This window comes from Malus domestica, chromosome 02 (assembly GCF_042453785.1).
Source record: "Malus domestica chromosome 02, GDT2T_hap1".
Classification (NCBI taxonomy): Eukaryota; Viridiplantae; Streptophyta; class Magnoliopsida; order Rosales; family Rosaceae; genus Malus; species Malus domestica.
In genome coordinates, this window is record NC_091662.1 from 1443269 (window position 1) to 1454876 (window position 11608).

At 37.9% G+C, this 11608-nt stretch overlaps 1 protein-coding gene across 2 annotated transcripts; it reads left to right on the forward strand.

The window, feature by feature from the left end:
* Window positions 1-9462: 9462 nt before the first annotated feature.
* On the forward strand, window positions 9463-11350 carry LOC103447563 (codeine O-demethylase-like). 2 transcript variants are annotated; one of them, XM_008386762.4, is made up of 3 exons: window positions 9463-9829; window positions 10094-10344; window positions 10673-11350. In XM_008386762.4, exons 1-3 carry the CDS (start codon window positions 9575-9577, stop codon window positions 11238-11240), a joined length of 1074 nt encoding a protein of 357 aa, XP_008384984.2. In that variant the 5' UTR covers window positions 9463-9574; the 3' UTR covers window positions 11241-11350. The 2 variants fall into 2 exon arrangements, with proteins under 2 accessions (XP_008384984.2, XP_008384999.2); XM_008386777.4 differs by having other exon boundaries at window positions 9465-9808.
* The last annotated feature ends 258 nt before the right edge of the window (window positions 11351-11608 follow it).

Consider the following 11608-nt stretch of genomic DNA (forward strand, 5'->3'; position numbering starts at 1 on the left):
CGTGAACCTTGTGAATTGGGTTAATTATATTTTTTTAATAGTTCTATGATGTGAAAATACGTGGTAGTATCTTGTTTATGACAATAAGACTTCGATTCGATAGATTCTTGTGTGTGAAAATTTGTTTATATTTTTCATTAATCAACGTAGAAAAGTTTGAGAAAGAAAAAAAATTAATCAAAAAAACTTTGACTAATTCTTTTTAGATAATGTTAGGTAGACTATCTATTTAAACTATATTATTTTGTAAATAATATAATGTGGTTGTTGATTATTGGATTAATTTTTTTAATAGAGAGGGCGTTTGGAATGTGCAAAAGGTGCAGTTGCACAAGGTAGGGCCCTGAATTTCTGAGGGCCCCACATATTTTTATCCTCCTATACATTACATATGAGTATAAATTTTCTAATAAAAATATTTTAACTGAAAAATAAAAAATCATCATCATATGATTTTATCTATATTATTATTACAATTGATTAAGTGGAGCATATACTTAATATATTAACTTTCTACTTTTCTTTAGCAGTAAAAACACTTGTGTTATTTTCTTCCACTTTCTTTTAATAATAAAAAATTAACTTGTGTATTACTTTCTTCCACATACACAAGCGTATTTCCGTATCTCTCTTCCAGTCGTGCTCCACTTTTTCATGTATGAACCCTAAATCATGATGATTTCATGCAATCAGAATTATTCAGCTAGTAAGAGTGAGATGCTAATTTCAATTAAGTTAGAATATTGATTGTTGGATTCTGTATGAATGTATTTTAAAAAAAAATTTCTTAAATAAGGAGGCCCTTTTCATTAAATTCGCATAGGGCGTCCCAATGTCAGAAATGGTATACTTAAGTGTTGATTAATATATTTATTTTATATTGATGACACATCACCTGATTTACAAATTTGGTATAAAAAGTTGCTCTACCTTGCATTACTCATTGTTTTTTTCTTTCTTGTGATGGATCAAAATCAATGTTGATGGTTCTTTCTGATGAAATTGAAGTTCCACCATAAAACCAATTGGTAATATGGGGAGTAGCCTAAGACCATATAAGCACATAGCAAACCTTGTCCCTCACCGATGTGGGACAACTCTCAACACGCCCCCGCACGTGTGGCGGATTTTCAAGCCTACACGTGGACAACAACTGGGTGACGTGGAGCGTGTCGCCGTTTGGCTTCACACGAGAACAATCTGCTCTGATACCATGATGAAATTTGGGTTCCACCATAAAATCAATTGGTAATATGGAGAGTAGCCCAAGACCATATAAACACATAGCAAACCTTGTCCCTCACTGATGTGGGACCACTCTCAACACGCCCCCGCACGTGTGGTGGATTTTCAAGCCTGCACGTGTGGTGGATTTTCAAGCCTGCACGTGTGGTGGATTTTCAAGCCTACACGTGAACAACAACTGGGTGACGTTGAGCGCGTGTGGCCGTTTGGCTTCACATGAGGACAATCCGCTCTGATACCATGATGAAATTGGGATTCCATAATAAAACCAATTGGTCATATGAGTAGTAGTCAAAGATCATATAAGCACATAGCAAGCATTGTCCTTCATCGATGTGGGACAACTCTCAACACGCCCCCGCACGTGTGGCGGATTTTCAAGCCTACACGTGGACAACAACTGGGTGATGTGGAACGTGTGTGGCCGTTGGGCTTCACACATGGACAATCCGCTCTGATACCATGATGAAATTGAGATTCTACCATAAAACCAATTGGCAATATGGGGAGTAGCCCAAGACCATATAAGTGTTAACTACATTGTAACGTTTGAGAATTGAAAGAAAATCAAGAAGGAAGATGAAGAGAAGAAAGATCAACACATAGAGTTTTAGAGAGAGAGAGATCTAGAGAGAGAAATATGCTTTTGTATTGATTAATTGAATGAAGGTAACACAACTGTTTTTATAAGAGAAAGCTTAACTACTCTAACCAAATACTAACAACCTTACTAAATATATTACTGACTGTATTTCTAGCTTTATTACACTTGTACCTTTAATACTTCCCCTCAATCTCAACTGGGGTATCCCATTTTGAGATTGCAGCAAAGTCTCAAATAGCAAACACTGAAATATGGACAAATGGACGCACTGCAAATTGATCCTGAGCTTGAAAATGCATTTAGCTGTCACTTGCAGGACCATTGGTTTTGTATCCGGAAAGTGAGTGGAGAGTGGTATAGTTTTGACAGTCTTTATGCGGCACCATTGCACCTCTCAAATTCTCAACCGCAATATCAAATTCCAAATTTCATTTTTTCTTCACCATAAGTGCACCAAAAACCCATTTCTTCTCAACTCTCTCATGGGTTTCTGTAACAGTGAAATCACATTCAACTGCATAATCTGCACCTTTCTCAAATTGATAGGTATCCATATTCAACATGCTACTTGCACAGCTACTTGCTCACTAAACTGACAGGTATTCAGAATTTAAATCCATACTGTGTAGCTACTGTTCTCTTTGCTCATCCCATTATCATCACACATCATTTTTGCAGATACAATCTTCCAAAAAGAGAATGTTCTCCAATATTTCTTTCAACATACTCAGCAAGATTATGGAGCCATTTTGTATGCAAAAGCCTTTGTTTCCAATAGAATACAGAATCAAAGAATAGCCTTTTATAAAGTTGTAACACACCCTCATGCCGGTTATAACAATTCCTTGCGGGATTACCCTTTACCGTCATCAACTTCATTTAACATTGGCATTGGCCTTTAAAACAAAAAATTAACAAACTATAGTGTGGCATCGACCTTAACTATAGTACCACGGGATCGCCCTTTGTGGATTTTACCAAAAAACAACTACGGCCTTAACAATTTCAACAACAACAAAATCAACATCTATGTAGGATTACCTTTCGTGGGATTTACCTACTCACATCACGGAATTACCCTTCGTGGGATTTACCATTTAACAACTTCTTCTACCCTTTGTGGGATTTACCTATTCACATCACGGAATTACCCTTCGTGGGATTTACCGTTAACAACTTCTTCAAACTTCATTGTATAACCAGACTTACTGTAGATTCATGCTAACAACTGAGTTGGTTAGACTTTGAAATTATAGGCTGAGATAAGCTGCTGAACAATTTAAACCCAATGACAAGACATCAGAAATTCAAGGACTTACAGAGTAACTTTACCAGCAGGACACTACTTTGTTGGCTATTCGAAGAAAAAATAATCTCAACTCAGTGTAGTTGCACCGACATGATACCATAATTGCGTACTGATCAGCAGTTGAAGTACTCTTCTTTCCTTCAACAGTTCAGGTGCAGACTAATTCAAGGCATCCAGTTGAAAAACAGTGCTAGAAATTGTTCAGAGATAAAATATTTCTCAAATTCTCATGGAATGCAAGTCAGTTAAATGCCTCCCTCTTGTGTGGTAGCTTTGGATCAAGAAAGGGAGTACTCCTCAGTTCCTGAATCTTTGGTTCTTGAGCAAAAAAAGCCCAAAAAACACATTGGAGTTCGGCAACCATTCAAGATAACACAACGAAAGTAATCAGGGTCGGGTGGGTTGCAAGTGTGTGCGTGAGTGCAAGCATGTGTCTCCTTAAACAGGTCATCGAAGAAGCTGTCCATTGAGCAACTACTCGCAAGTTCACCGCCCATGTTTGCACCCGGAAACACCTCTTGGTCGTCCATTAGGGTGAATAACATGAAGACCAAATAGGAATAAGCTCCAACCGAGTGAAAAAGCACCAAAATTTCAAAAAAACTTGGCCTCGACCCAGACCAAATTTCTAGCACGATACTCTTAACAGACTGAAATTAGAGAAACCCATATGAAAATTTGAGGTTCTTGATTCCTGTTCTGCACGAACAGAGCGAAATCCACCGAATCAATCACGACCCAGATAAGAATTCAACAACCCAAAAATCTAAAATCGATTAGAAATGGTTGAAAATGAAAGATTCCCAGCGCGGACGATTAACAGTAGGAGCAATTCAAAATGGTAAAATGATAAAATTGTAGAACTATTCAAAAGAGTAAAATGATGAAAACGATGAAATCTAATGAAAAATGGAACCACCAGAATCCATGGCGTGAGCCTGGTGGCTCTGATACCATGTTAACTACATTGTAACGTTTGGGAATTGAAAGAAAATCAAGAAGGAAGATGAAGAGAAGAAAGATCAACACAGAGAGTTTTAGAGAGAGAGAGATCTAGAGAGAAATATGCTTTTGTATTGATTAATTGAATGAAGGTTACACAACTGTTTTTATAAGAGAAAGCTTAACTACTCTAACCAAATGCTAACAACTTTACTAACTATATTACTGACTGTATTTCTAACTGTATTACACTTGTACCCTTAATAATAAGCACATAGCAAACCTTGTCCCTCACCGATGTGGGACAACTCTCAACACTTTCTGTGCTGCCACGGATACTGAGGGTATTGGTGTGGTTTTTTGCGACGAAGCCGGTAGCTATGCTGGAGGTTTCAATCGTAAAATATCGCACATGACAAACCCCAAGACGATTGAGCTTTTAGCTGCTCGGGATGGTGTTTGTTGGGAATTAAATCAACATTGGCAGCAGGTATTATTGGAGAGTGATGCTTTACAAATAGTTCAAGCAATTTGAAGTCTGAAGGAGGAGATCCACGGCCTCTGATTTGTTGATTGAGGACATTAAAGTAAGTATGAGGGGCTTTGTTTCCTCTCAAGTATATCATATCCGTAGATCCGTCAATGTTGCAGCACATCGTATGGTCAAGTTGACTTTAATTTCCAATTTCAATTTTTGTTGGTTTGAGGAACCTCCAGATTTATTGGCGGATGTCATCCTTGAAGATTGTATGCCTTCTTCCTAGTTATAAATAAAACCACTATGGTTTCTTTTCCAAAAATAAATAAATAATAATAACAGTAGTGGGTGAACAAGAAAATGTACCCAAAGAAAAAGAAGAGAAAATGTTAAATTTATTGACAAAAAATATGAAGAAAAAAATGAGTATTATTTAAAAATCGAGGTGTAAATTAAAAAAAAAAATACTTTTGGAGGAATAAGGAAACAAACAGAGATAATTTTGAATTAAAAAGGAGATAATGTTGTTGACTAAATTAATTACCAATAATTCATAACTAATATCCCGGCAAAGGAAATAAAAATAAAACCTATAACTAAAAGGAAAAATTTGAAAATAAATATAGGCCTTTTTTATTGGCACCCCATAATGTTATGAATACACCCCATTATCTTGTATTTAGTCTGAATTTCCTTTTCTACTGTCACATCCTAGACCGGCTTCGCCGTAGCATGATATTGTCCGCTTTGGACCACGCCTTCACGATTTTGTTTTTAGGAACTCATGAGCAACTTCCCAGTGTGTTACCTATCCTGGGATTGCTCTAACCCAAACTCGCTTAACTTCGGAGTTCTGATGGAATCCAAAGCCAATGAGTTCCCAAAAAGCCTCGTGCTATAGGGAGGTGGGCATGTACATATAAGGCACATCACCCCCTATCCGTTGGTTGATGTGGGATGTCACAATCCACCTTCCTTAAGGGCCCGACGTCTTCGTCGGCACACCCGCACCACACGACATAGTGGCTCTAATACCATTCTGTCACATCCCAGTCTCGGCTCCGTCATAACACAATATTGTCATCTTTAGGCCCCGACCACGCCCTCATGATTTTGTTTTTGGGAATTCAGACGAGAACTTCCCAGAGGGTCATCCATCATGGGAATGCTCTCGCCTGAACTTGCTTAACTTCGGAGTTCCGATGGAATCCAAAGCCAATGAGTTCCCAAAATGCCTCGTGCTAAATGGAGGGAAGCATGTACATATAAGGCACATCACCCCCTCTCCGTTGGTCGATGTGGAATCTCACAATCCACCCCCCTTAAAGGCCCGATGTCTTCGTCGGCACACTCGCACCACACGGCAGAGTGACTCTGATACCAAACTGACATACCCCGACTCGAAAAGTCCAATTGGACTTCGAATCGAGTTGTGCTGGCCTATAGGGTGACGAAGCCATAAAGTGTAGTGTAGTGGAAAAAGAATGTGAATAAATTTAAACATAAAAGTGCCTAAACAAAAGAGTGTGCGGGTGAGCGGGATTGCATCTATTTCACACGTGATGGTAGAGCATAAAAACAATACAGTAATTAGGGTGAGGGTTATACCACTGAAGATAACTATCTCCTGAAATTTGCCAGAACCCTCGTTTACACGTAAGCCCAACTACTAAACCTGAAAGGGCGAAAAACAAAGTTGAGTGGGTCAACAAAACAACGTTTGTAAGGCAAACCTTTATTTTCGAACATAATAACCCATCGCTATAAAATAAGTATAGTTTCCTTAAAATCAAACATACTACAATATAAGTATGAAGAATCAAGCGCATGCCAACAATATATATATCTCAGAAATGTGCCAAAACATTAATAATTCAGCCACAATAGAAATATAGGCATGTGTTTGACAATATACTAACACGCAAGTATATACTAACATCAGTCTATAGTAACACACGAGTCGGAGTCACCTAATGTGACATGTACAACAAGCTAGGTGTAATAATAGACGCTCTAGTGCTACGATCACCTAAAGCTTGCTCTAAGCGCAGTCAACTACAAGTCGAACCTTCCGAGTTGGTGAGTAAAAAATTGTTACATCCCAGACTCGACTCCGTCGTAGCACGATATTGTCAGCTTTGGTCTTACCATTCCCTCACGAATTTGTTTCTGGGAACTCAGACAAGAACTTCCTAGTAGGTCACCTATCATATGATTGCTCTCATCCGAACTCACTTAACTTTGGAGTTCCTATGGAATCCGAAGTCAATGAGTTCCCAAATAGCCTCGTGCTATATAGAGGTGGACATGTATATATAAGGCACATCACCCCCTTTTCGTTGGTCGGTATGGGATGTCACAATCCACCCCCTTAGGGGCCCGACATCCTCGTCGGCACACTCGCACCACACGACATAGTGGCTCTAATACCATTCCGTCACATCCCAGACTCGACTCCGCTGTAGCACGATATTGTTTGCTCCGGGCTTACCAGTCCTTCACGGATTTGTTTTTGGGAACTTAGACGAGAACTTCCCAGTGGGTCATCAATCCTAGGATTCATCTCGTTCGAACTTGCTTAACTTCGGAGTTCCTATGGAATCCGAAGCCAATAAGTTCCCAAAAGGCCTCGTGTTATAGGGAGGTGGGCATGTACATATAAGACACATCACCCCCTCTCCGTTGGTCAATGTGGGATGTCACATCTACCCTAATTTAAATTAGATAAAAGCAAACAAACAAAACCAGCACCATCTTCATCATCCTAAATCCTACTCATTTTCGATAGCTCCCCACCTTGGCACCTCCATTAACAAAATGATCTCAAGTATGCCAAAACATATGCCGACTTACAATTAAACTAGCCAATAGTCTCATAGAAAGTCAATTCCTAGTTGACACAGAAGGATTGCTTCTCTGCAAGTAACATTTTTCAAAACTTTCACGGCCATGAAGTTGGTATCCTTGATTAGGCTAATATCGACATTATAAAATTTAATTTTATGGTATTTCATATCCTGCAAAATATTAGCGGAAGTGAGAATTCTAGAGAGAGAGAGAGAGAATAGCGAGAAATGGGGTGGTTATCATTGGCCGACACCGACTAAAAGGTGGCAGAAGGGTGAGCGGTTGAGATAGGATGTTAGAAGGTTTTAATTTCTTAACTATTATAAAATGGTGGTCTTAAACAATGAAAGGGCTAATATTGGAATTTTAAAGAATAATTTTGAAGTTTGGATGTATTCATAAAATTATGGGATGTTAATAAAAACACCCTAAATATATGGCATCTTGGTTTTAAAAAACAAAAGTTCCATATAAATAAATTAAAAACAAATATGTTGACATGGCCTTTAGTCAAAGCGCCTTGATTAAAGTTTGAAACGGAACGAATGTTTAATAAAAAGAGGTAAAAGATGAGTGAGGGATTTTACTTATCTCTTATTTTATATAGGTAAGTAGAAGTTCTCACAATAGAGTGTTTGATATCAAATTATTGTCAGTTTATTGTGAGGAAGTTTTTTTTATTTATTTATTTTTTTAATTTTTTTTATAAAGGGGGATAACTGGTGACAAGTCACGGTTATTCATCCCTTTCGGGGGTTGGGAAGACTCACAGAGGCATTTCCTAGCCACAAGTCTGGCTTCTACACTAGTAACGGGTTTCGAACCCAAGACCTCTAGTTTTTAGTTTTAAGGAAGTCTCGTAATCCGCCCTATGTTACCCACCAACAAGTAGTTCACAAATAACGAGTTCGATACTAAATTTCACTTTTCGTCTCTTAATTTTCAAGTGTGGCGAATTTTGTTTGTATAGTAGGTAAACTAGTTTTCGGTGGGTAATGCGGGATAACTCAATTTTCAAAAGTAAAAGGTGTTTTAGATGCACATGGTTCCAAGTTGGAATAAGTTCGGTAGCGGATCATGAAATCTTAGTGATATTCTCTATCTAATGAATAAGGAGACTGCTTTGAAATCGTCTACCCTGCACCCACCCCTCAAGTATATGCTTCAACAAGAATCACACAAGGTAGATTGATACAATAGAAACCTCTGGTAAACTTCCAACCCGTAATCCAACTGATAAAGTACATTACATAGTTCGTTTTAGGGATTGACGACTTACCCGTTTAGTGACTTTAGTATTTACCGTTTTTGGAATGGATAGCATTTGACGTTTTTGGAATGGATACTATCGTGGATTCATTAGAATTGTATATCATTATATTCTTTTTATATCTTTCTCTCACCCTTCCATTTATATATATACTTTATATTGCTTTACAGCTCATAATGTATTGCTTTACAACCCATAATCAGATTTTTTTTTAATGCAAAAAAGATTTCAATTGCTACAATGATATGACTTATATATCATATCTTGATTGGCTTCTTTGCTTGCTTTTCTCGATCAAGCATTCATGTGCTCAGCAAAGAGGTAATAGCATTTGGGATGACAATAAATTATTATTTTTCGTTAATTAATTATTTTAGTATTTAATATTTTGATTAAATTATTATTTTTTAAATGCATAGAAAAATTATTATTTTTGCCACGTGACACAAATTTGGTAGTCACGGCAGCACAAATGTGGATCCCATATTTGCCACATCATCACTTAACGGTTTACTTAATGGATTTTCTAATGTACGTATGAAATTGAAATAAAATGGTAAGTATATATATGAAATTGAAATGTTTTAAAGATGTTGTATGAGATTGTAGTCGACCCCAAACCTAAGGGGGTAAAATGTAATATACCCTAAATTATTTGAGCTTTGTGTGTATGTGTACACACACATATAATATATATATATATATATATATATATATATATATGTATGTATTTATATATATGTATGTATGTATGTGTGTGTGTGTGTGTGTGTGTGTGTGTGTGTGTGTATTCCCCAGCGGTGGATTAATGTGTGTGTGTGTGTGTGTGTGTATTCCCCAGCAGTGGATTAATGTCGGTCACAGATTGACAGAGAGAAAATGGCCATGACCAATGTCCAAGAAATGTCTATGGATGGTGAGCAGCCACCTGCGGAATATATTGTTAAAGAAAGTAGGTTTGGATCCATAGATTCTTCTCCACCATTGGCTGATGAAATCCCCATCATTGATATCAGTCTCTTCTCCCCATCATCTCCTCAATATTCTGAACAAGCAGAAAATCATGAGCTACAGAAACTCAGATCAGCACTCAGCTCGGCAGGATGCTTCCAGGTTTCCATTTTCTTTTTCTTGGTAAAATTATATATGTTAAAGTATATTTTGTTGTCTCTGTATTCTCCATGTTACCATGTTAGACATGTAAACGAATCGGACTCGACTACATCTTATCCAATCTAATCCAATTCAATCCAAAGAAGAACATAATTTGATCCGATCTGATAATCTGATGTTTTTTCGTTGATGAAATTGGACGGATTATGGATAAACAAGTTCATATCTGATTAACTGAACTAATGGAATTCAATATTTATATTCATGATGGATTAATGAATTCAGGCAACAGGCCATGGGATTTCGGATTCACTTCTTGACCAAGTACGTGAAGCAGCAAAACAATTCTTTGCACTTCCGGTGGAAGAGAAGGAGAAATACTCCCGAACTATTGACGGCGGCTTCGAGGGATACGGTAATGATGTCATAGTCTCCGACAAACAAGTTCTCGACTGGTCCTATCGTCTCATCCTTAAGGTCTTCCCGCAAGATCAAAGAAAGCGTCATCTTTGGCCACAAATTCCAAATGATTTTGGGTACGTACCTATATTTTGGGTACTTTAATTAATACTATTCTCTTTTACAAACGTTAATGTCTAGTCTTTTATCTTGAGCCAATTCCAGTCAGCCGGCCCCCTTGATCGGGAGTCTATTTTCTCCACCATCATTGAACCGTCACAATTTTGTCGCTTAATTTTAGTTTATAACCATAACTCAAGAGTTAAGACCTCAAATGTTAGCGGTAGGGTTATTTCATCTGAAAAAATAAAATTCACGAATTAACGTTTGGGTAAGAGAATTTTTGTATATGTATATAACATATTTAGTAAAGAATCATCACCGTATAATGTGCGTAATTTGTAGAGAGATGTTACATGAATATGCAACGAAGATAAAGTTGATGATGGGGTTAGTGTTTAAGGCAATGGCAAAGTCATTGAACTTGGAAGAGAAGAGCTTTGCAACGCAGCTGCTTGGAGATCAATCCCTGATGCAAGCAAGGTTCAACTTTTATCCGCCGTGCTCGAGATCTGACCTGGTCCTCGGCGTCAAGCCTCACACGGATAGGTCCGGCGTGACATGTCTCTTGCAAGACAAGGATGTGGAAGGCCTTCAAGTTTTGATAGATGGAAAATGGGTTAGAGTCCCCATTGTTCCTCATGCTATTGTTCTTAATCTTGGTGATCAAATGCAGATCATGAGCAATGGGATTTACAAGAGCCCCATGCACAGGGTGGTGACAAATGGAGAGAGCATGAGGCTATCGGTTGCCTTGTTTAATGAGCCGGATCCCGAAACGGAAATTGGTCCGGTCGAGGACTTGATCGACGAGACAAGGCCGAGGTTGTACAAAAATGTCAAGAACTATGGTTGTATCAACTACGAATGCTATCAGAGAGGGGAAATCGCACTCGAAACCGTCAAAATCTAATTATGTGCTTACTATTTGAAACAACAATTCTTCTATGAACGTGACATCAGATATCAATAACATTGATAGTGATTTTAATAATAGTAAAATGTTGCAATATGTTATCAATACATTATGTTGTATTATTAATTTATTATTGTTATCATCATCAATAAGCGGTAGGTCTCGGGTTCGAGACTTGGGAGCAGCCTCTCCATAAATAGGGGTAAAGCTAGCCGACATTCACCTCTCCCAGACCCTGCGTAAAGCGGGAGCCTTATGCACTGGGTATGACCTATTGTTATCATCATCAATGTATTTTCTTCTTAGATTAAGGTTAACAATAATAATGATGATAATTACGGATTCGTTAGGGGTTGATCTACCCC